The sequence below is a fragment of the Cervus elaphus genome, chromosome 31, assembly GCF_910594005.1.
Source record: "Cervus elaphus chromosome 31, mCerEla1.1, whole genome shotgun sequence".
Taxonomy (NCBI): domain Eukaryota; kingdom Metazoa; phylum Chordata; class Mammalia; order Artiodactyla; family Cervidae; genus Cervus; species Cervus elaphus.
Window position 1 is genome coordinate 54,205,004 of NC_057845.1, and position 26,636 is coordinate 54,231,639.

A 26,636-nucleotide genomic window follows, 5' to 3' on the forward strand; every position below is an offset into this window, starting at 1 on the left:
GGCCTCTGCACTCGCTGTGTCCTGGGCCGGGAAGCTCCCACAGCCCTTCCCCGGCGTCCTCGCTCCGTTCCTCAGGCCGCCTTCCTGAGCCTCTGACCAGGCCTTCCCTCCTCCGGTGCGCTCACATGCGGATCGATTTATGTGAGTCTCAGGTTAAGAGCCGTACCCTCTGTAAAGCCAGACTCCAGAGAAACTGATCACTGTGTCCCCAGTGCTGGGCAAAATGCCTGGAAGACAGAGGCTCCCAAATTCTGGGTGAATGAATGGAAGAAGGTGGACAGGGAAGAGAAAGGCACACCAATGCTGATTGCTGCAGTTGGGTCATGTGACGCCCGGGGGCCTGAACCTTGGGCGGTTGTGTGAAGCCATCTCTGGTTGGCTTCAGCTCTGACTTCTGCAGGATAGACAAAGTCCCAGAGTAAAGGGGTCACTCTTTCCATAACCTGTGCGATTTGATGCAGACCCTTAGGCCAAGAGCAGAACAAATTCAGCTGGAGACGAGTAAGACTGAAATGATCTTGGGCCCCTTCAAGAAAGTGATAGGTGCCATTGATCCTTTTGTTCCCAGAAGCTTATTGGCATGTATTCAGCCCTCAACAGACTCCACAGGCCTGCTCGTGAGAGGACGCACAGAGCTGTTCTCTAAACCAGGCAAGAGACACGGGGAAGCGAGGATCAGGGCAGCATGCGAGCCTCGGCAGTGATCCTCTCTGCAGTGGTCCACGAACGGCACTTGTTAGATGGAGTCGAGTGAACCCTTCCCCTGCAGTAAATCTGCAGTAAGCAAGGATTCATGTCACATTATTTTTTGACCTCCAGGAAAGAACATTTAATCAGTCGTTTTAATACAAATGAAATTCCCAGTTATCATACTTCATCACAATTCCAGTGAATCCTGCCAGAATTAAACCATGTGTTACCAATCGGTGCCAGCACCCAGTGTGGGCAATCAGAACATGTCTGTTCATTGTAAGTAAGAAGTATATTCAGAGAAGGCTGGCAGTTGCTTACTAGCCTGAGATTTCTTGATGATGGCAGTGAAAAAGAAGTGACAGTCGCTCCGTCGTGTCGGACTCTTTGCAACCCCGTGGACCATGCAGCCCATGGAAGTCTCCAGGCCAGAGAACTGGAGTGGGCAGCCGTTCCCTTCTCCAGGGGATCCTCCCAACCCAGGGATCAGACCCAGGTCTCCCACATTGCAGGCGGATTCTTTACCAGCCAAACCACAAGGGAAACTCTCACAAAAAAGTACCAAGTTCTCTGATTATTGCTTCCTCGTTCCTTTTATTCATCGTCATTACCATTGTTATGATCATATCACCAATGTTAAAGCCATTTCTTTCTGCCTTCACTTACTAAGTCACCTGGTGAATACTGTGAAGGTCAGCTCTCAGAATGAGAGGGAGAGAATGAAGGAGGGAGGAAGAGTGAATAAATGAATGAATAAAAGATGCTGGTCCATGGGAGGGGAGATAAGAGACTACTGACTGACAATGAAAGCCATGCGTTCTCCCATGCAAGGAACAGAGTCCCAGAGTAAAGGGATCATTCTTTTCTTATCCTTCTGAGAATAGTCTAAAACATGGATATTCTTTCTTGTTTTTCCTTTCCCCTCCCCATTTCCTCTTTCACCTTTTCTTCCTATGGTAATTAGGAGCAGAAGCACATCATATCTTTCAGAATCCCACAGTATCCAATGATTACTTATAGCTAGTTATTTACTTATCTGTATTTTTTACCTTGTCTTGTATGGTTATGAGAAAAAAAAGTCTGTTGCTAAGTTGCATCTGACTCTTTGTGACCCTGTGGACTGTAGCGCGGCAGGCTCCTCTGCCCATGGGATTTTCCAGGCAAGAATACTGGAGTGGGCTGTCATTTCCTTCTCTAGTGGCTCTTCCCTAAACCTGGTCTCCTGCATTGGCAGGCAGATTCTTTACCACTGAGCCACCAGTGAAAACACATAATCACACACAATTTTAAAAAGTAGATAACTGAAGAAATTACTGCAAAGAGGGACAAAGATAAAGCCATCTTGATGAGAGAGAAATGCAAGTTCACTCTTTGATCCATAGGTTCATAAAATTATAAGGAACCAGTTGTGGAGCCATGAAATTAAAAGACGCTTGCTCCTTGGGAGAAAAGCTGTGACAAACCTAAACAGCGTATTGAAAAATAGAGACATCACTTTGCCAGCAAAGCTCTGCATAGTCACCGCTATGGTTTTACGGTAGTCTTGTATGAATATGAGACTTGGACCATAAAGAAAGCTGAGTGCTGAGGAATTGATGCTTTTGAACTGTGTTGTTGGAGAAACTCTTGAGAGTCCCATGGACTGCAAGGAGATCAAACCAGTCAGTCCTAAAGGAGATCAACCCTGACTATTCATTGGAAGGACTGATGCTGAAGCTGAAACTCTAATACTTTGGCCACATGATGCAAAGACTTATTTGACTTATTTGAAAAGACCCTGATGCTGGGAAAAATTGAAGGCGGGAGGAGAAGGGGACGACAGAGGATGAGATGGTTGGATGGCATCACCGAGTCGATGGACATGAGTTTGAGTAAGCTCTGGGAGTCGGTGATGGACAGGAACGCCTTGCTCTGCCATCCATGAGGTTACAGATTCGCACACAACTCAGGCGACAGAACAAGCTGTGGAGGAAACGCAGAGCTGCTCTTCATGCAGAGGCTTCCTGAGACGTCCACTAGAGGGCGCGGCGGAGCGCAGCCAGCAGAAAGTCCAGGGGGAGTGAAGCGTGACCGACCTCCCAGCACCCTCGGCAGGATGCGCCAGTGGGTGAATGCCAGGCGCATTCCCTGTGTGTCCAGGAATGTGGTCCCATCACTGAGTTGGAGACAATCTGAGCTTACTCTGCAAACACGTCCTGCATCCTGTAAGCAGTCTCTGTGTGTTTCTGTCCTGTCACTCGGTGAGTGGTGGAAGGCAGTGAGGTGGAAGTTACAAGGACCGCGCGGGTCTCTGAACCGCTAGGGGCTCGGTGAGGTGGAAGAGCGGAGTTGCCGCTGATCCGCCCGTAGAAATGACTGCGCCGTCAGAGAACTAGTGCCCAGCGGGCTGCCGTCTCTTCACCCCCGACAGGTTCCCGTTTTCTGGCACAGCCTTTTGGAATGTAGTTCTCGACTTGGGCCAGCCTAGGGACGGAAGGATTGGTTACCTCACATCAGCCCCCTCTAGAAGGACTGGGGAAATGGGGCAACGGCAGAACTCAGCAGGAGATCCAAGTCATCCGTTGTTACGATATGCGTGTGTCCAGCACCTGAGCTGAACTGCAGATGAGCTGTGGTATAGCTTCTAAGGTTACTTTTTAGCCCTTTCCTCATGCCAGGCATCCTTCTAAGTACTTTATACACTCACCCTGTAGAAAAGTACTGTTATTTTACACGTGAGGAATTTGAGAAAGAAAGAAAGGTCAATAGATTCTACCAAGATCACACATCTAACTTCGAACTAACGCAGGCTTCAGTTCATGGTATCTGGTTCTGGAATTGATGCTTTTAACAGCTAAGCTACGCTACTTTTGCAGATCTCCAAGTGATTTGCAAAACTGTCTTGTAGGCTCTGGATGCAGTATGATGTGTCTAATGCAATGGCTTCCTAGCAGTTAAGAGCCAGATGGAAATCGGTTTTCTTGGCAGCATTTGACTGCACTGACCCCACATCTGGCACAGTCTTCCCTCACGAATATTTGCTGCGCTGGGCTGACTGGCCCTGCTTCTGGAAACCCTCCGTCACCCTTGGCTTCTCTAATAACATAGCCCCTGGCTTTCTTGCTGCCTTCCTGGCTCCCCCTTCTCAATCTCCTTTTCTCCTGCCAGTATGTTACATGAAAGTTTTCTTCATCATTCCATCCTAGACACTGTCTTCTCCCAGGACCCATCCTCCTTGGAGCTCTCAGTTACTCCAATTACTGTCTACACACTGATGTCTCACAAATATTCATTTGCAACCTAATTTCACTCCTACGATTCAGACTCACATGAGCAGCCCTCTGCTGGAAGTTGATATCTTGTATGCAATCAAAATCAATCTGTCCAAAATTTATTTCATTTTCGTACCTCTGGGCCTTCCAAGGATATTTTTTCTGTTTCTCAGATAACGACATCTTGATCCAAACAGCTGCCCAAACTGGAAAACTGGGAGTTATTCTGACTTCTCTCTTTTCTTTATTTCCTACATTCAGCTATGTACCAAGCCCTGTCGGGCCCACACTTGAAACCTTCCCACTTCTTTTCTTCCCTACAGCCTTCAACCTATAGTCCAGGCCACCTGTCACTTACCCTGGGCCATAGCATCTTGTAAGGACCAGCTGGATAGTATTCCTCTGTGGAATTTTAAGGATGTAACTTCTTCTTATTTCATCCTCATCTCTTTACTTCTCACAGAGTGCCTTCAACATTCTGACCAGACTTCAGTTCTCTCCCCCATTTTCTGTCCACACTGCTTGGAACATTCTGCTTCTTGATTGCTTTCTTTCTCTGATGTGTCTTGCTAATTCTTGTCATTCTTCAAGCCTAGTTGTTGTCACTTCCTCCAGAAAACCTTCCCTGAGCTTCCATGCCTTGGTTACGAGTTCCTCCTCTGGAATCTCACAGCTCCGTGTATTTTCTCTGCCATAGTACCTACCATCTTATACTGCAGTTCTGTTTTCACTCTTTAGGAGGGAAAGGAAACAACCTGCAATAACAACAAAGTCCAAAACTTCATTTTTTTTCATTTATACTTGATATAAATTTATTTATCCTAACAGAGTCAATATAAGGCCAAGCTAGTAGCTGAGTGCTCTGCTCCATAGTTATTTGACAACCCAGGCTTCCAGCTCTTTCACATATAATGCTGACTTCCAAATCACTCTGCATCATAATATCTGGATAGTACATGAGGAAAGATCATGGAGGATCATGTGTGGGATATTTTTATACGACAACCCTTGAAGCAGCAGCCATCATTCCTACTCACAGTCCACTGCCTGGGACTTGGCGTGTGGCCCCCACACCTACCTGCACAGGAGGCTGGGAAGTGCAGTTTCTCTGTGCCAGAAAGAAGAGGACTGGCTTTGGTGATCAACCAGTAATCTGCCACAGTGACCTTTATTCTCACTAAATTATATACTCCATAAGGGCAGGGGCAAAAATTCTCCTTTTCTGCACTTTATCCTCAGTGCTAATATACAGTGGGAACTCGCTAAGTATTTGTTGAATAAATGAAATTGTGTGTGTCCTGTCTTTAAAAGACTTTTTCTGCCCATCCTGATGCTGGGTGCACATTTTTTTTCCTGAAACAGCATCATCTGAAGCAGCATCTAACATGTCTGCCTGATTCATGGACCTGGGGTATAGTATGTCTTTGGTGTTCTGGTAGGCTGCGTTGAAAAATGATGCTTGTTGATCATCTCTTATGTGACCTACAACTGGTGCTAATGGTAAAGAAATCACCTGCCAATGTAGGAGACAGAGGAGACACGGGTTCAATTCCTGGGTCAGGAAGATCCCCTGGAGACGGGCATGGCAACCCACGCCAGTGTTCTCACTTGGAGAATCCCACAGAAAGAGGAGCCTGGAGGGCTACAGTCCACGGGTGCATAGAGTCAGACGCGACTGAAGTGACTTCACACACACACACGAGCCATGATGCCAATTTATTTACTTATCTTACATATACTTCTTTCAGAGATTCAATTACCCTTGTTTTCTGTTTAAGGCATGCCCTTTCCAGCAACTGAAATACCTGGGAAGTTGCCAGACTGTTCACTACTAATTAAGGCTTGAGGGTGAAGGAATATATTGGCTGCCATGCTGTAAAGATATTGTTGAGAATATTGTGCACATTTTACAGTACACTTTTTATAGAACCTGGGGAGAAAACTCTTTCTAATCACAATAAAATGAATAGTGGTATTTTTCTTAAAAATTGACTGTTTTTATCTTATAATGTTCATCAGTGGTGTAACAAATGCTCTTTATTTCTTAACATTGTTACTAGAACATTCTGACCAAATGTGCAGTCCATAGCTACTAAGAGAATATTACATCAAGAAATACATTATGTAATATCCCCAGCTAGGTTTTAACAACACTCAACATTCTTTATCTAACTTCATTTTTTCCTACCCTTATTTTCCCTTTCTATCCACTTCTTTTATCTCCTTGTATTTGCCTATTTATGTAAGCCACCATGAACATGTTTTGGAGCAAAGGAGAAATACACAGAAATAAAATCTATTAAACATTTGTCTTCCCAAGAGGCATAACGTGTTTCAGTGGCTGTAGTTGAGTATTTTTGTATTTCAATCTTCCTTGCTTTATCTCTAGAGGTATTTTCAACTGAATATGAATTAGTGTTTCATTTTGGGGGGAAGGGAGGAAGGAGGAGAATGGGAAATTATGGCTTATGAAGATGAAGATGATTTAGAAAGCTAAGAATTGAAGTAAATGTGAAACTATATTTCATATGTGAAAATATTATATATAATTGTGAAAATTCACTACAAGATAAGTTCCATGACGGTGAAGATCTTGTCTTCATTGTTCAAACTGCATGTTGACTCCTCTTGCACATAGTAGACACTAAAATAATATATTTTGAAAGTGTGAATGTAATACAGTTGTACTTAGGAGACTGGGTTAATATAAAATAAATAATATTTAGCATTGGGTGTGCAACCACAAGCATAGAACTTTTGAACTCTGTTTTATAACTTATAAACTGAAGCCATCAGACTATGTATGCACTAAGATTCTTTCCAAATCCAATACTCCATGTTCTACATGCCGCCTTTGTTAATATAGTGGCGCATTTAAACATATGAAGGTAAATTCCTATGACAGTTTGGAAATTTTGTTTTCAAAATAGGTTATCGAACCCCATCGTCAACAGCCATTGTAGATGTGAGCACATCAACTTCAAACGTCACCCCTCCAAGTGCTCAAAGTGAGTAGCAAGCCTCCTCATGTGACTTCAAAGAGACAATACAACCGCAAGTTTTATTGCAGCTATAACAATATTGAAGTTTGGGGAAAAGCTATATTTTTCATTTGATGTTAATATTTTGGTTATGAGTTACTCTGTGGCAAATTGTAATCCAGTGACTATATATTGATATGACAACTACTATAATCTTAAAAATATGGATTCAGTTCAGTTCAGTTCAGTCGCTCAGTCGTGTCTGACTCTTTGCGACCCCATGAATCGCAGCACGCCAGGCCTCCCTGTCCATCACCAACTCCCGGAGTTTACTCAAACTCATGCCCATCGAGTCGGTGATGCCATTCAGCCATCTCATCCTCTATCGTCCCCTTCTCCTCCTGCCCCCAATCCCTCCCAGGATCAGGGTCTTTTCCAACGAGTCAACTTTTCCCATGAGGTGGCCAAAGTATTGGAGTTTCAGCTTCAGCATCAGTCCTTCCAACGAACACCCAGGACTGATCTCCTTTAGGATGGACTGGTTGGATCTCCTTGCAGCCCAAGGGACTCTCAAGAGTCTTCTCCAACACCACAGTTCAAAAGCATCAATGCTTCGGCGCTCAGCTTTCTTCACAGTCCACACTCAACTCTCACATCCATACATGACCACTGGAAAAACCATAGCCTTGACCAGACGGACCTTTGTTGGCAAAATAATGTCTCTGCTTTTTAATATGCTATCTAGGTTGGTCATAACTTTCCTTCCAAGGAGTAAGCGTCTTTTAATTTCATGGCTGCAGTCACCATCTGCAGTGATTTTGGAGCCCAAAAAAATAAAGTCTGACACTGTTTCCACTGTCTCCCCATCTATTTCCCATGAAGTGATGGGACCAGATGCCATGATCTTAGTTTTCTGAATGTTAAGCTTTAAACCAACTTTTTCACTCTCCTCTTTCACTTTCAATATGTGGATTGAAAATATGGCCACTCAAATATATGGATTGGTGACTTGTTATTCTATTGTACCTGTCATGTGTCATGGGATTTTTAAAGTAATATTAAAGTAATCTTGAGAGTACTCCCAGTGCTCTGAGTTGGTGACAAGAAGAGAAAAAAAAGAAAACCATGACGAGTTGGCTTTAAACATAAACCACAGACTTTAGCTTAACTCGAGCCAGCCAGTGTTCTCTGTGTCGGGAAGCATATTTTCAATTTCAGATTTCCCCAAAGTCATACAGACTAAAAATTCAGCACATCATAATAAAATTAAATTACAACTTTATCAGAAAATAGAATTCTGAAATTTTTGTCTTTCAGCCAGTAATTCCACTGTGCCTACCCAAGGCTTCAACTACTCCTGGACCTCCAGTGGGAAAGACGCCAAACTCTGTAAGTGAAATATGAGTCCCCTGGAGTCCGCCGGGCCTCACTCATTTATCCAACACATATACTGAACAACTACTGTGAGCTTTGTTTATGATTGTATTGACAAATATTGACAAGGCATCAACCATGTTTAAAGCATTGTTGTGGCTGCTGGGGATACCTGTAAACAAAACGGGTCTAAGTCCCACAGTCTGGTGGAAGAGAGACAGACAAATAATGAGAAGTGACATGGAGAACTCAAGGCAGAGGGGGGAGACGGTGAGAACCAGGACTGAGGGACAGTGCCCTTCTAAAGAGGGTGGTCTTGGAAGGCCTTCCTGAGGAACGTGACACCTGAGTAAAGTGGAGATGAAGCAGGCCTGGGGGGAGGGAACCAGCTAGAATGTGCGCATCACTAAAAAAGGAAACGAAGAAGCTCAAGCGAGGCACAGAAATAGTTTGTTACCTGCTGTGTGACCACATAACCGCAGGGTCTGCTGACGCTGCTTTAGCAGGTATCGACAGGGTCTAAGAAGGAAATACACTGCCTGTTAGTGGTCAAGACAAAGATGGGTGTGGTCCTAAGTGGCAAAGGATGTGGCTGAAGCAAAGAGAAGTGAAGCCCCTGGGTACCACGGGTTCAGGACTCTGAATTTAACTCCTGGGCCCTTTGCCATGGAGTAAATGTGCATGGGCCTTTTAAAAAGCATTTAAATTGTCCACTGAAAACCTCTAAGCATCTTTTACACCCACTGACTCAGTCATCTCACTGATGGGAACTTGTCCTTAGGAAATAAATCAAAAAGGGAAAAGGAACCTTGAGCATTATTTATTTATCTTTTTTATGGACTTCAGGCTTCTCAGGTGGCTCAGTGGTAAAGAATCTGCCTGCTGATACAGGAGATGAAAGAGACACAGGTTCAATCCCTGTGTTGGGAAGATCCCCTGGAGTAGGAAATGGCAACCCACTCCAGTCTTCTCGCCTGGAAAATTCAATCGACGGAGGAGCCTGGCAGGTCCGTGGGATCACAATGCATCGGACCCAATTGAGTGACTGAGCTTGAGCTCGATGGAGCTCAGGTTCACAAGTTTAGGTTAACCATGATCTTTAGTTCAGGATACTTTCATCATGAGTCTAGGCATGACCCTCTGTAATTTAATGTAATATATATCTCTCAACAAATATGTTGATAATATAACAGACACCTGTGAATGTAGTACCCAAACACAAAAAATACAAAAATGAAAAGGAAGAGAGCGCCCACACGGAGGAGAGAAGAGAGACCACGCAAAGAGATCACCACGCAGCATGACCGTGGTGTCTGTCACAGGTGGCATCCAGAGAACTGTGGAGACACCCTTCAGCAAGTGGACCCAGGAACGCTGGTTTTCTTAATAAGAAAACCGTGTTAAAATACACCCCCACCATGTACATTACACAAAAATAAACCCCATATAGTTTAAAATATTTATGTCAAAAAGCTGAATATTAAAACATGTAATAAATCAGGGTGAATTCCTTCCTGGCTTTGGGGTAGGGAAGGGCAGAGGAAAGAGGAGACGTGAAAATGACTGAAAAATTAAATTAAGAAAATTCTTTTATTATGACTCCTTAAAGTTTTAAAAAAGGCAAGCCATAATCTGGGAGAAGATATTTGCCACATGTTTGAAAAAGGATCAAGAATATATAGTTGACAAAGGGTCAAAACTTTAAATCGAGAATATATAAAGAATGTCTGCAAACAGGTTTTTTAAAAGACAAAAAGCAGTAGGAAATGAGCAAATAGGCGCATCACAGAAGACAACATCCAAGTAGCCAGAAAACATTTGGAGATGCTAAGCCTCTCTAATGACCAGGACATGCCAGTGAAGACTAAAGTCAGAAAGTTATTTTATACACAACAATTTGCAAAAATGAACAAGTCTGAAATTGCGGAGAGTTCTATAGGATGCAGATCAATACAATTTGTTACATGTTGCTGGTGAGAGTATTAATTGGTACCATCTCTTTCCACCACTTAGGCATTATATTTTATAGCTAAAGAGCTTTATACCAGACAATCCAACGCTTCTGCTTCAAGTATTAGTCACTCAGTCATGTTTCAAGCCCATGTACCATAGCCCACCAGGCTCCTATGTCCATGGATTCTCCAGGCAAGAATACTAGAGTGGGTAGCCATTCCCTTCTCCAGGGAATCTTCCTGACCTAGGGATCGAACCCACATCTGCTGCCCTGCAGAAAGATTCTTAACCGTCTGAGCCACAGGGAAGCCCACTTCTATATAAACACCCCCAAAAATTAATTATTTCATGTGTCCAGGGGGTTTATATACAAATACTGGGAAGGGGAACACTGCTTATAACAACAACAACAACTGTAAATAATCTAACTGGTCATCGTCAGGAGTGTAGATAAATGAGTTGTAACAGAATCATAAAATACTATGGAACGATGAAAAATGAGTGAATGTCACTCACATATCGCAACATGAATGAATTCTAACAGCACTATGTTGGATCAAAAAAGTAAATGCCAAGTGACAATATATGGAATGATAATTTCAAGTAAAATTATTTTTTAAGTTTAAAGAGTTTTTTTCAATTTGTATTGAAATATAGTTGATTCACAACGTCGTGTTAGCCTCAGGCGTACAGCAAAGCAATTCAGTTAAACATTTACGTTAATATACATTCTTTTTTACATTCTCTCCTGTTACAGGTTATTACAAAACATTGAGTGTAGTTCCCTCTGCTATGCAGTAGGTTCTCTGCTGACTATCTGTTTTATATATAATAGTGTGTATTTTAATCCCAGACTCTTAATTTATCCCTCCCCTCCCCTCCCCTTTGGTAACCATAAATTTCTATGCCTATGAGTCTGTTTTGTAAATAAGTTCATTTGTATCCTTCTTTTAATCCCACATATAAGGAATATAATATGATGTTTGTCTTTCTCTGTCTGGCTTACTTCATTTAGTGTGATACTATTTAGGATTAAAACAAGCATTAACATAACCAAATACTATATGGCTTAGATTTAATATTCGATAAAAATTTAAAATATGTAGACAACATTCAGACAATGTTTGCTTTTGAATGGACATACAAAGGGCAGGAGAGGGAGTAAACATTTATAATGTTATTTATATAATTCCAAAATCTGTGTATGAGTTGGGGAATTATTAAGGAAAAATATGTTCAATAATAAAAGAATGTGGAATAGGATGAGATAATTTGAATATTATGAGGCCAAACAAAACAATAGCCAGTATGTACTACAGTGAGAAGAAATGATCTGCTTGAACAAAGGTTTTGAACTTTTCACTTACTTGCTTTATTTAAATTATTACAAGTAGCATCTGTGCCCATACTAAAATCCTTTTCATCCAGTGCATCACAACAGTATAAAGTATAGAGACCACCCAAGGTATTTTTGCCCCAGAAACTAGAAAAGTGAAAGGGTCTTACTTGAAAGTGCTCCATAATTTACACAGGAATATTTTTGTTCTTTTTAATAGATTTCATAATGAAATAAACTATTGCAATCCATCACAGTTTCTGTCCTTCCCCACTTGAAAACTTTGTTTATCCTCAGACATCTCTTTATCATTCTTACCATAAAAATAGCCTTAGAAATTGTGAAATCTAGGAAGGGGCTCTAAAACCCAGCAAACAATTTTTTCCTGGCAATGAAAACCCCCTTCTTACTTATGCAAGAAGATCTTGTTAACCAGTTGCCATTTTTCATCTATAAGCTTAGAGAAAAAATTCCCTGCAGTGAGTTGCTCTATTTATAATCATTCACAAAAACACATTAAGATCCAACAAGTTAATGTTGATTGCTCACTCCCAAACTGTTTTTGAAACATGTTTCTACTCGTTGGATTGGACTGTAATATGACATCCAATATTAGATGATGCATTTGGCAAGATTCGTGGCAGGCATTGGTAATGGGAATTTTTTCTTTCAATATGTTTATTTCAATAGATTTATGAAATGTTCAGAGGCAGAAAAAGAATGATAATGGATCGATTTCTAGTGAAATAAACCCACTAGCAGTGTTTCTAGGGCCCTTGCTCTTTGTGAACACATTCTAGGAGATATTTGCTTATGCATACACTTTGTATAGTTCATATATATTAAATGTCACCGGAAGATTCTGAACACATTGCATTTACACTAAACTCATACATATATGTTTTAATATATTCTTTTGTTGTTATTTTGTTATTTATTAACTTGAAGAGGTCTAGACTGGAATTCAAGAATATTAGAATCTTAATCCCAGTTCCTGCAGTCTAGAAGAGGAATGCATATTTTAGTGTAACCATCTATGAAATGGGGATACCAAAACCAACCTTCTAAATACCCAAAGTGTATGACTTTAATGACGTCCTGGGACACATTTTCATCCTGACACTCAGGTGACCAGGCCATGGAGCAGAAAATTGAAGCTTAATTACTTTTTTTTTTTTCCCCTGGGTTTTCCAGTCATCCATCTGGTCCAGTAGAGCCTGAAGCCACACTGAAATCAGTCAGTCTGTCTCAGACAAGCAGAAAAATGATATGAGTCTCCATGGGTCCCTGAACCCTCCAATTTACTCATTACCAAAATCATCAAGTTTATCTATGCATGCACGCACACACACACACACACACACACACACACACACACACAAGCCTCAGGATACCTCTTACTGATCTCACATGAGGTCTTCATTCTGTTCTTTGACCTTGCATCCCTTATTCTTCAAATTTTACATACTCTTCTTAATTCTTTTTTATTTTAAATTTATTTGTAAATTGAAAGATAATTGTTTTAAAGAATTGTGTTAGTTCTGCCAAGCATCAATGTGAATCAGCCATAGCTCTTCTTAACTCTTACCAGTGTATTGCTTATCCTGCCCCTGGTCCTGGCTACTTCTCCTCAGACTCCTGGTATTAATTTCATGAGAACCCCTCTACTTTTCATAGGCAGAGGGTGATGGAAAAGCTGGAACTAAGGAGCTGAGGATCAATGGAAGGACCCAGCAATGCCAGGACCTACAGCAATGGTGGGCCCTATCACAGGCTGCACCAGGATCTCTTCAGCCGCTCTGTTCCTATTGGTCAGGATGCTGACTCTTTGAGTGATAAACTCACCTTGAGTAATAAGCTCATTCTTACCCTCAAATTCTAAAATCTTACATGTCTCAGGTCACATCTCTTTCCATTTTTCTCTTCTCGAAAACACTGTTCTGCTCCCGTTCTGTCACCCAATTCTTCATTAGGTCAGCCTCAAATTATAGATTTATTCCTCTGATTTAAAATTCTCTCCTTTGTTAAAATACCAAGGGGAGTCCATGGATTTCTACACTGTTAGTACACAAGCCCCACACTTGCAAAGCTTGTGAGTATCATCTTTGTTTTGTGGTCAGGAAGAGCATAAGGGTCTCATTTATAGATTAAGTGATCATGGCAAGAGTAGACAGTAAGTAGCTGGTGCTAGTTGCATCTGATGGAAGGAGTGATGCTGACCCAGCACCTTGAAGAAAAAGACAGGGCAGAAGACCAAGATCAATGAGGTCTCTGTGTCATAGCCTTGCATCTGTGGCTATTGCTTGCCACCCTATGCTTTTGCTCTAAGGACAAAAGTAAGGACAGAACTCAGAATGCCTTAAGGAAGATTGGTTACCCAATAGAAAGTCTGTACATGTAAAAATTATGCCAGAATTTTAGAGAAGTTCACGTTGCCTCAAGAATCCTAAAAGAGTAACAGAAATTATCTGTGATGTTGTCAAAAGAGGATCTGCCAAAGCAGATAATCTTGGGCTTTGATATGACACTAAATAGATCTTCCTTCAAAGGGAGAGGTGCCTCACAGGTCATAATATTATTGAGAACTGTAAGCTGGTTACAGATGGATGTCAGAAAATGTTATTGCAGCTCAAGGAAAAAGACAGTACTATCAAAGTTGATCTTGTTCTTACTATAGAAGAAAAGTACCCTTTTATGGTAGAATGGTATGCTAAGTCACATAGTCTCCTTGTCAAATAATGTTTATTTTATCAAAAGCTAAATTTAAAAGAATTGTGGAAGAAATTGATGCTATGCTAAAGGAAGGATATAAAAATTTATTTGAGAAACTCTAACCACACAGTATCCCTATGTTCATATTTTTGGTTGATAATGGTGATGTACTAGAGGATGTTATCCATCAAGCTCATGGTTATCATCTAAATGTCAAAGTAGCGTTCATTCTTAGATTTAGATGAAAATGTTCTCAAAGGACTTAAAGGAGAATTAACTTATATTTACCAAACAAGATGATACCTTGAGAACACAGGATATTTCAATCAGTTAGAAAACAACAGTAGTTTAACTCTGCTGAGAGACACCCGAGGAGACTTAAGAATGGCAGGAGGAGTAGCCAGTGTTGAACACATCCTAAAAATTGGATATCTAAATGATGGGCTAGTTGAGCTTTTAGAAAAAGTATTCTTTAGTGAAAGATAAACCACTGGAGATGGCCAGCTCTGTCTTACTGAGGATTCTGTAAACAGGCATTCTGCAGGAAGACCTCTCTCCTGTGGAAGCAGCTGATACACGATCTGCTATCTCTTCATCTTGCTCAGAGACTCAACTACGATATATTCTTGCTCCTGAAATCTTCCCTTTACATTACTTGAGTATTTTCAGACATGTTGAATCTATCAACTGGAAACTTCTTTTCTTCACCTCTTTCAATAGTTTCCACTTTTTTTTTAACAGATTTTGAAAAATCTCAAAGACAAAATCAGAAAAATAACTCCCTAGTTTTCCAAAGTGGATTTTTTATAGTTCAATTTTTTATTTATTATTTTTAATTGAAAGATAATTGCTTTGCAGTGTTACATTCGTTTCTACTAAACATCAACATGAATCAGCCATAGGTTTGCCCATGCCCCCTTCCCACTTAAACATCCTGTAGGTCAATTTTATTGCACATTTTTTGAGATCTTTTTACACTTGCAAAGTTTTCAGAAGGCCAAAATGGTCAAATAATTTACATCATTTTAAATATTGCCATTTTTGCAAGTTGGATGTATCATGCTGATGATATTAACATCTCCTGAAATTGTATTAGGCTTGGTTCTTTTGTTTGGAGAAAATCAATATTGACCAGAAAGGATGCGCACTCTGTATTTGATGAAAAAAACTATTGTTGTCCACATGTCACTGATCATTACAAGCATTCTATATTGACTTACTGATAATAAACAAAAAATAGAAAATCTTCTCTTAAATACCCATTTCTCTCAACGTGATAGAACTTGTTAAACCATTTGTATCTTATCATAATTGAATTTATCACATCTTTTCTTGATAGCAGATTTTGAAGAGAAAAGAAATAGAGGCATTGGGACTTCCTTGGTGGTCCAGTGGTGAAGACTCTGCACTTCCAATGCAGGGGCGTGGGTTCATTCCCTTACTGGGGAGCTAAGATCCCACATACCATGCAGCAAAAAGTTAAAGAAAGGAAGAAATAGAGGCATCAAGCCCTAAAAGTAGGAAGTAAAGGAGATACCATATTGAACAACAACAACAACAAAAATAAACTCTAAGGTTATTCAGAACAACTGCCTTCTTCATAATTTTACCTAAGCCCAGGCTTGGTTCCAGTTTCTTTTTAGGTGGTTTTTGCTATTGTCAATAAACTCCTAGCTTAATGGCTTAAACATTAAAACTCAGTGTGAAAAAGTACCCAGTCTGTTGTCATCTATAGATCTTAGCATCTTGTCTAGAACAAAAAGCCGTCAAGATCACATGCACAGGGTCACAGAACTATATTGGAGACAAGAGCATCACCTTGACCTAAACAAACTCAAAATAGCTATATCCAAAACCAGCCGAACCTTGGGGAAAATCCCAAGTGGAGTAGCTGTGACGCTGTCCTGGGAGCAGTCCCCAGAAAGCCCTGACTTCCAGCTCTACTGAAAGGCCGGGTAACATGCCTTTGTCTGCACCTGCAGCTGCCATTGGCAACTAGAGAGAAATTAAGGAAGGGTCAGGCCATGGCGACTTTCAATGCTTGTTTTATTTTGTTTTGGCTTTGTCTACTTGTTTGGGTCTTGACATGTAAGAAAGCATTCAACTGGGAGAATCACATATGCCAATGTTTTAAATAAACGAGTATAATGTCTTTTTACTGATTATAACCATATACTACTGTAGCTATTTTACTTTACATTATAGGCATGTTATCAAATACAGACATGGAGAGACTGCCAAGAAGTGGAACTCTTCTGCCAAAGATGGAAAACTAAACAAAAAGAATTGATAGGTCTATTTCAGAAGCCATATGTGCTTCTGGAATTGCTACCATCCACTTAAAGGGGTAGGTTTGTCTCTGAGTGGATCAAAAGGATTCACCCCGCAGCTAGCAAGGCCTGTAACCACAGGGGTCTGATAATTCACTGTAGACGTGGTTCAGTTTTCATACTCAAACCAGAATGCCATCTTACCCACAAGCACAAATTACTTTGTTCACTCTCACAATTTCCACCAAGGTCTTCAAAGTCCTGTTGGCATCTTCTCTTGACTGAGGCCCCCATAACACACCTAGGCTTTCCTTCTCTCCCATTCTTTCAGCTTATCTGTGGGGCAGACATGAAAACAGTCACACCACACTTTCTGTGGCTGGAGAAACTGCTCCTGGCATTTTCCTTCCCTTTTTCCTGCTTTAACTGGCTCTAATCATAGCACTTCCCTGTGGTACAGATGAGCCTGTTTGCAAGGCAGGAATAGACACGCAGACATAGGGAATGGATGTGCAGACATGGGGGTGGGGGGTGGGGTGAATTGGGAGATGAGATTAGCGAATGTTCACTGCTATGTGTAAAGCAGATAGCTAGTGGGAACCTGCCATGCCAAGCCGAGAGGTCAGCTTGGCGCTCGTGGTGACCGAGACAGCTGGGATGAGGAGTGGAGTGGAAGGGAGGACCAAGAAGGAGGAATACATGTGCACATATCGCTGATTCACTTCACCATACAGCAGAAATACAATAATACAACATTGTAGAGCAACTATATTCCGATTTAAAAACAAAGAGCAAAACCTTCCCTGTTAGACACATCTTCAGCTCTCACTTTATTTTGGGACATTCTGAGGTGTGCTGCAGAGTACTTTGATGATATTACTTGAAATGTTCGTTAATATCCCTTTTTTCGTAATAATTAGACTCAATTGAAGGGCAAGAAGAGACAATAAATTTTCCAATATCTTCTTCCTTTGACAGCTCCATGGATGCCCAGCGAAACAAACAGTTCACCCTCCCCAGATGCAGGTTCAGCACTTCCTGGTGAGCACTTAGGGGAGACTTAGGGTCAGGGAAGGTATTAGTCTGCTTTATTTGGGAAGAGGTGGAAAAGAACTGATACAAAGCCAATCTCAGGTTTTAAAAGTGCATCTTGATGCAAATGACAGTGAAAATGAAAACGAAAATGAATGAAGGCAAAATTCTTCTCAGGCACTCAAAAAAGTTAGAGACCAAGTCATAGATTTGCCTCTATTTTATTTCAAGATGCATTTGGGGGCCAAATAAATCCATTAAAATGTATTTTAAGCTTTAATTTTCCATTGTAAAATGGAATGATTTGTCGACATGGATTTGTCTACTCAACTGTTGCACAGGAATTTTTAATAACCTTATCAAACACATTAGAATGGGGAGACCTCTAATAACCTGGGACACTAGAGATAAACTTCTCTCCGTGACCCCAGCCTCAGACCATTTCCCATAATCATTTTCTCCTGGAGACTCTTTAGCAGATGTTATTTTATTGTATGTACTGTATGTTTCTCTTTTTTTCTTTAAATCCATAGGAAGCTTTACTCCTTTGGTAATTATTAGATCCTAGGATACTAATCTTGCATAAATTGGCCCTTAATAAACTCTGCATATAATATTAGTATTTTAGGAGCATTTGAGCCATTCAGATGAGTTCTTTCTAATAGCAAGTGAAGTCCAATCATCATTTTACCCCTCTTGGCCAGATGGAAATGGCCCTTAGGATTAGTTCAGATATTCCCTCTGTATCCCTAGGTGACATCTTCACCAGCACAACCAGAGCATCTTCAGAAGTTCCCACAACTGCCAATGTATCTACTAAAAATAATCACATTCATATCACTGGTGAGTCATTTACCTTTTTTTTAAATTTTATGTTTTATTTGCTCTACAAATATTTATTGTATGCCTATCATTTGTCAGGCACTGTGACAGCTGTTGAGTATTGAAAACACTGGCTTCCTGAGGAGTATAATCTATTATAGATGATACATAGTAAATAAATAATTATGCAGTTAAATTTATTTGTGACAAATCCTATGATATAGTGCAAGATGTCGTCAGAGTCTAACAGAAAGATCTGATTGTAATTGGGGAACTAGAAAGGATTCTCTGGGGATACATTTAAAATAAAATCTGGAATGAGTAAGAATTAGCCAGGTGAAAAGTACTGAGAAATATTTCAACTTTATGAAAGTATAGTCTGATGGTTGAAACAAAGAGTATTCCTATAATTCAACTAATAAAAGTTTGTCAATGCTAAATATAATCCTTGTTTTTTATCATAAGAGGTCAAGGTTTTCAATAAAGTTAGGACCCTCCCAATGCAGACCTTGATTGTAAATTCAAGGCATAATCAACTCTTTAACTTCAGAAGGCATTCACTTAACTGGTGAACTCTACCTGGGGCTTCAGTTTATTCCATACTGAAGCTCATCTAGCCCTCAGTCACTGGTGCATCATCCATGCTGCACGCAACGTGGCCGTGGAGCTGCAGACCGGCACCTACCGACGTCTGCAGCCGTCGGTGCCTTAAAGGACTGCCCGGGACTTCCCTGGTGCCTCAGTGGTAAAGAAGCCACCTGCCTATGCAGGAGACAGGTTCCGTTCCTAGTCCAATATCCCACATGCCACAGGGCAGCACGGCCGTGAACCACAGTTATTTCCGCCTGTGCTGCAGAGCTGGGGAGTCGCGGCTGCTGACTCCCGATGTGGAACCGCCCACGCGCTGCAGGTACCCCAGCCTGCAGGCCCGAGTCTGCGCTGGAGAAGCCACTGCGGCGGGCAGCCTGCCCACCGCGGCGAGGAGGAGCCCGCGCTCCTGGCGACCGGAGAAAAAGCCGGGCAGCAACAAAGACCCAGCGCAGCCGAAATAAATAAACAAAACTGCTTAAAAAGGAAAAGAACTACATACTTGAGGAATGTGGGAAGATTGGAGCTCTACTTTCCCACCAGGACATTGCTGAAGCCAATGGCCTCATTTTCTATATTTGGTTGGGATAAAATTAGTAAGCATTGATAGAAGATCTATCTAAAACCTGTTGTTCTTTCATTTCTCAAAAACTTTGGAGGTAAAATGTTGTAGTCCACCATGTTGCCAGTGTAGAGTAAGTCCTGACTTCACTGAGACAGAACTGTGTGTAGTCCTAAATTGGTTTCCTGGGTAATTGTTTCCTTTGTGATCATGATGCTCTAGTACTTTGAACTACTGTGAACTCTGGCCGCTGTCCATCAGTGAGCCACAGGGTTACTTAGTGGAGGGCTGTGTGAGCTTCCGGGGCACCGTCAGCATCGGCCTGACAAAACTGAGGTGACCCGAGCGCCAGGAAGACCTCCGATCCCTGGGTATGTGTTGTGAGAGGGAACATCTTCAGCACCGATGATCAGTGTGATGACAGAATCACATGGCTGCCATCCAAACTATGTAAAATATAAAAAAGATTTGGTAACAACTATTTTAAATCTAGATTTTTTGGCTTGTGTGTGTTTTATTTTTTTGAGACTTCACTTAATGAAAAGCACTGTAATAAACCTGAAGCAATCAAATAAATTTAAAAAGTCTACACACGGTTTATAATCTAGTTAAAATAATGAAAATACTTTTATTAATAATAAGAAAGAAAAATGCACTTTTGCCCAAATGATTTCTGTAATCTGAAGAGGTAAAGATCTATCTATAATGTATAAGGAATTTCACTGTAGTGTTATTAGAAATAAGAAAAGCCTGGAAGCAATTTAACCATCCAACATTCAGTTCCGTTCAGTCGCTCAGTCGTGTCTGACTCTTTGCGACCCCATGAACCGCAGCACGCCAGGCCTCCCTGTCCATCACCAGCTCCCAGAGTTTACTCAAACTCATGTCCATCGAGTCGGTGATGCCATCCACCATCTCATCCTCTGTCGTTCCCTTCTCCCCCTACCCCCAATCCCTCCCAGCATATATTGCACTCATCTCACACGCTAGTAAAGTAATGCTCAAGCCAGGCTTCAGCAATATGTGAACCGTGAACTTCCAGATGTTCAAGGTGGTTTTAGAAAAGGCAGAGGAACCAGAGATCAAATTGCCAACATCTGCTGGATCATCCAAAAAGCAAGAGAGTTCCAGAAAAACATCCAATATTAAGGCCAATTAAATAAACTACAGTAGATCCATATATTGGGGAACCATCCAGTCATTTAATCAAATGAGGTAAACTTCTATGCACTTCTGTGAAAAATATTCCAAGAATTTTTTTAAGAGAGAGAAGCCAAGAACAGAACAGCATGTGCAGCATGCCCCCATTTGTAATATGAAGGGATATATATTCATGGTACCTATATTTGTTTATATTTGCATTAAAAATTTCTGATGGGAATTAACTATTAAATAGTTAATGTAATTGACTATTAAAAGTTACAACCTCTAGTGTGGGTAGCTGGCATCTGAAGAAGTAAGGATATTTCCCTTTTATTGTAGTTTATATTTCTGTACTGTTTGAATTTTTAACATGAGCATAAAACACTTTTTAAAACAAAAAAATTAAGTAACTATACAATTATAAACATTCCCTTTTATTCTCTGCCAGGCAGAACCAGACAATATGATTTCCTAAGAGAGTTCGTTTACTTAATTTTTCCTTCATGTTACAGAAAAAGTAAAACAGTCCAGAAAATTGTATTTATATTGCCTCTGGCCTTCTCAGCTTTGTACTTTCAGACCTTTAGAATGTTATAATGTCTTTTACTTTTTCTTCCTCCTCCTAACACGCTAATATTTCACAAAGCATTTTAATGACTCCTTAAAGAATAAGAATTTAAAGATAGACCAGTATCTCACACATAAAACTTTTACTTTACTAGAGTGAATTTGGAAAACAGATTTACAGATTATCAGTTTTGTGTGTTCATTCTTTTTTTAATTTTTTATTTTATATCAGAGTATAGCCAATTAACAATGTGATAGTTTCAGGTGGACTGCAAAGGGATTCAGCCGTACGTATACAAGTGTCCACTCTCCCCCAAACTCCTCTCCTCTTATAAATCACATTTCATTGGCCACCTTGTGCCAGGAATTGTCCAGGGCCTTGAGAAAGTGAAAGAAAAGAAAAGATTAGGTCTGGAACTTTGTAACATGAAAGGCATTCATATGAAAAAGAAATGCAATTGTATAAATGAAAAAACGATAGGAGAACAAGTCATAGAAATGATCCGAGCATGATTGTGATCAATGAACACCCCATGGTTCTTGGAAATGCATGTTGCAGGTAAGCAAACTAATTCAATTCATCCTGCTTCCCAGGTGCCAAACTTTGGTGTTAAAGTTCATCTGTCATTATGCCCTTTTCAGGTATTGTGATCAGTAAGCCCAAAGATGGAATGTCCTGGCCGGTGATCGTGGCAGCTTTGCTATCCCCCTGTCTCGTGTTGTTCGGTCTTGGAGTGAGAAAGTGGTGTCAGTACCAAAAAGAAATGTGAGTACAGTCCTGAGACATGCAGGAGCAGTTACTTTTCCAGCAGAAAATATTCACTCAACACTTTAAATATCAGTCCTAGATAGTAGTGTTTCTCTCCTATGTAACTGAGGAAATAGGGCTTGGAGAAGCTCAGAGAGGCTGCCCAGCTCCCCAGTACCACACAGTTGGAATGAGATGCACAACTTCTGACGCGGTGCCCCCTACCGGTTCAGAATGGAGCACTCACTGGATGGAACAAGTCAGCAGGCGCGAAATGAGAATGGGGGCTCACATCACCTCAAAACCGAAACTGATCTTTCTTGTTAATCTTCATTATTCTTTTCATCTTCATGCATCTCTGAACTGCCTGGGCCCAGGTGGGCCTAGATACTCAAGTGTGAAATTGAGTAAGAAAGGTAATTTTAAGAAATTTCCAGCTGCTTTTCAGCAAAATGGGCTTTTACTGCCCTTATCCTTTCTCCCCAAGGGGAAAAGAGAGCAGTGGGTTACCTCCTTTTTGTCTTATTGAAATAGTTTCCAGGACTCGCCTTCCTCCACTGAGAAGTCTGAAATGGCGTGGGAGGTTAAACCTCACTTTTCTGACTTGGCTCCTTTGGGTCGGTCTGGTTCAGGCCATGCTTAGAGGAGATCTTTAGGATGCACAGAGCTGATCCTCCACATAACTTACTTCTGCTGTCTCAGATGATATTGACTGTGTGGCCTGCCTTCTGCTCACTGTATCCTTGAAGACTCTATAGCCACGTGCAGGGGATGTTTCATGGTGAACAAAACACCAAACCATGAGTCAGAAACTCTGGACTTTTGTTCAAGTACTATACTTTGGCCACCATGTGACCTTAAGAAATTCCTAATTCCCCAGAAAAAGCAGAATTGCAAACTTCTTAGAATGCTATCCACCTTTTGATAAATATTGTCACCACTAAAGCACCAGAAAACCAGGTAATAGGTGTTAGGGATTTTTATATTAAAATGAGAAAACGGGAATCTGAAAATCTGAATTGATTTCTTTTTGTTCTATATTCAAATGTCTGTGTTATATAGAGATGGAAGACAATCCCCCTCCGTTTTCTCAGTATCTCTCCTTCTCTCTCCCCCTAAGGAGAAATTAAGGTACTGTGGGTTGATAGACAAGGGGTAGAGGTTTTTGTGTCTGCCCACAGATGTGCCTCTATTTCCTGATAACGAGAGCTGGACCATTTGTACAGATAAATCCCACACTCACCTTACACTTATGCACTTCAGACAAAGAGATCAATTGTGCAAACACAGACCAGTACTTTCTTTACACAGAGATGACTCTAAGGGTGCTCACTGATACAAACAGAAAGGATGCGGGTGCCATCCATCAACTCAGGGACTCAGGCGAGTTCACTTCCCACCCCAGCCTTCCCCCGGTTCACGCACAATGAGTGTCAGTTTAGCAAAGGGTCTCAAATGAGTCAGTTTAGCAAAGGGACTCAGAAAAACTGCCATCTTTGATCCCAGAATTTGAAATTTTTTTCTCTGGAGGAATGCATTAACCCACATGAGAGAAACACTTCCCCTATTAGGAGGCAGTTGCCATGGAGAGTGCAAGTTCTGTTTAACAGGCTTGACTTGCTGGTCTGCTCCTCTTAAACAAATTGCTTAAAACCTCTAAGCCTCAGTTTTATCCGTGGAATGGTGGCAATAATATTCAATTCCTAAATGCAGATTATATAACTCTATGATAAAAATGGTTTACAAATTATAAAATATCACAAAAATATTAATTAATGATACTAACAGGACTAGCAAGCAGGTTATGCCAGGAAAAAAAACTGAGAGATCCAGGGAAGCATGCCTCTTTCACTTTCTCTTTTTGCTTCTAAAAATATATCATGCATACATGCATCACCCCTGACATTCTCAGCCTTGAATGAGCAATGTTTTGTCCCTAGCATGGAAAGACCTCCGCCTTTCAAGCCACCTCCACCGCCCATCAAGTACACTTGCATTCAGGAGTCCATTGGAAGTGATGTGCCTTGTCATGAGCTGGAGACACTCTAGTCCTCTGAGGCTTTGACGCACAACAAAATTCTGCTAGAATCCTGTCGAAAAAGTAGATGTCGTGCTTTGTTAATATAATCGCCCTCTAGCCAAGCCTCTTCTGCAGCTGAAATGGATATCAGAAGTGTATGACCTGTTTTCCCCAAAGCTCACCCTCTTTCATCTGCATATGCCGGAAATTTAAACAAGACTGACAGGCGATGTGAAGTGTTCACCCAGTGCAGTCTACAAGGATTTTCTTGCCTGTGTACGAAGTGCAAAGTAGGCTGCTGCATTAAAAAAAAAAAAAAAAAAAAAAGGCTTGCAGTGTTTTATTTTTCACTTTTAATTCCCTGAGGTGATGACAAGGGTTTTAAACTTATGTCCATACCAGATCTGCTCTTTGGGGCAGCTGCCAACATTCTAAACTATTAGCCAAAATTATGTTCATCTCTGAGGGAGGGCTTCCCAGGTGACTCAGAGATAAAGAATCCGCCTGCCAATGCAGGATACACAGGAGACGTGGGTTCAGTCCTTGGGTCAGGAAGTTCCCTGGAGAAGACAATGGTAACCAACTCCAGTATTCTTGCCTGGAAAATCCAGATAATGCACAGAGGAGCCTGGCAGGTCACATGGGGTCACAAAGAGTCAGACACAACAGAGCGCCTGGGGTATATTGCATTCCCCGGGAAAATTATAAGATGAAAATGTGAAAGTCTCAATGAGAGTTCCATATAATGGGAAAGTACAGTTAGTCTTTGTACTGAAATCCAGTTGTTTATTTTCACTGAAGGAAAACCGAATACCTTGCATAAGCACCCCAGTTCCAATCTTCCTTCACTCGTCCTCCCATCATGCTCAGCCCAGGCTCCTGCCTCTAGGATGAGGAAAGAGCATAGGGATAACAAGCCAACAACCAGATATCTGGCAGCTAAAACAGTCAGGGTATAAAATTTAAGGAGCTATTCACACTCAGAGTCATAGACTTGCACTATCTTGTGAGTGAGTACCAGTCGCAGGCCTGCTATAACCAAGAAGATAACTGCAGAAATGACCAGAGTATGCCTTCTGAAGTTAGGTCATAAACTACTTTGTAGCTTCTGCCTTGATCTCTCCTTGATCACCTGCTCTGGAAGAAGCCAATTGCCATGCTCTGAGGACCCTCAAGCAACCCTACCAAGAGGTCCACCTGTCAAGGAATGCAGACCTCCTGCAGCAAGTAGCAGGCAGCCAGACTTGGTTGAGCGAGGTCGTTAAGCCCATCCTCCAGCCCCCACTCAAGTCTTTAGGTAACTGCAACCTCACTGGATGTTTTGGCAGCGATTTCATGAGAGTCAGAGCTACCCAATTAAACCTCATCTGAATTTCTGACCTGCAGACACTGTGAGATAGTAAATACGTATTGTTTAATAAGTTTGGGTTCCCAGGTAGCTCAGTGGTAAAGAATCTGCCTGCCAAGCAGGAGACCCAGTTTCAATCTCTAGGTTGGGAAGATCCCCTGGAAGAGAAAATGGCAACTCACTCCAGTATTCTTGCCTGGGAAATCCCATGGACAGAGTAGCCTAGCAGGCTACAGTCTATGGGGTTGCAAAAGAGTCAGATACAACTTGTTAACTAAACAACAACATAATGTATCACAGAATAATAGATAACTAATACAGTCCAATAAATGGAGAAATAAACTAATGTTTGCCTGCCTTAATTACCCTCAATTTCTCATTAGGTCTCAAGAAAGAAGACTAACTTCATACATACATATGTGACTATTGCTTCATGAGTAGTTATTTTTAATACAACTTAATCACCAGTGATTTGAGTAAAAGTCATTATGGTTTTATTTTTACTATTCAATTAGGAGACATGAATACAAGCAGTAGAAATATTGGGGTAAAAAGTGGCAGAGTTGGAGGATGTTTAGATCGTTTTGGAAAAGGGATAGACAGTTGTACAGTACAATGTAAGTCACGCGGTTTTCAGTCTATCATATAACAAGTGTTTTATGCTGTTTCTGTCTTAGCCACCTCTTTGAAATATTCTCTTCTGGTTTTATTATAAATAAGTTCTAGTCAACATTTGTAAATTCATCTCCAGCTTGAATAGAGTGAACAGTTGCTTATTCATGGAGGGATACTCATTCTGTGATTTAGAGGAATTTTTCTGCAAAACAGAAGGACTCGCGATGTTTTTCAAGCAGTGTTACGATCTTGACCTCCCTCACTTGACTAAAAGGACACTTTCACCTGCACCTTAAAGTTTTAAGTTCAGAGAGCCTGTCTCAAACCAGCAACTCCTCTCTCTACAAGTGGGTTTGGTTCTGTCTCACTGGAGAAGTAGCAACTTTGCACCCTAATCCCTAAGATTTCTGAATGCCTTCATTATTGACTTAATTTTCACTAAGAAGAAGCCATACATAAGCCTTTTAATTACTCATTTCCAAAGCATGGTGTGTTAGATAATGTTGTTGTTCAGAAATATTCATTTCTTTACTCACCTGCATCATGAGCACATCTTGACCTTGGGCTTGGCCATACGACTTGCTTTGGACAATGGAATATCACGGACCTGACTAGCCCAAGACT

General features: G+C 41.1%; 1 protein-coding gene and 1 pseudogene across 1 annotated transcript in view; both read left to right on the forward strand.

Moving 5' to 3' along the window:
• CD96 (CD96 molecule) overlaps positions 1–25,524 on the forward strand; it is an 89,213-nt gene extending 63,689 nt beyond the window's left edge. Inside the window, exons 9-14 of the mRNA XM_043892996.1 lie at positions 6,872–6,949; positions 8,240–8,311; positions 17,546–17,608; positions 18,353–18,442; positions 21,924–22,047; positions 23,970–25,524. Of these exons, the coding sequence (XP_043748931.1) occupies positions 6,872–6,949; positions 8,240–8,311; positions 17,546–17,608; positions 18,353–18,442; positions 21,924–22,047; positions 23,970–24,078 (536 nt within the window). The 3' untranslated portion in view covers positions 24,079–25,524. The remainder of the gene's footprint in view (positions 1–6,871; positions 6,950–8,239; positions 8,312–17,545; positions 17,609–18,352; positions 18,443–21,923; positions 22,048–23,969) is intronic.
• LOC122687476 lies at positions 13,965–14,826 on the forward strand (annotated as a pseudogene).
• Positions 25,525–26,636: the final 1,112 nt, after the last annotated feature.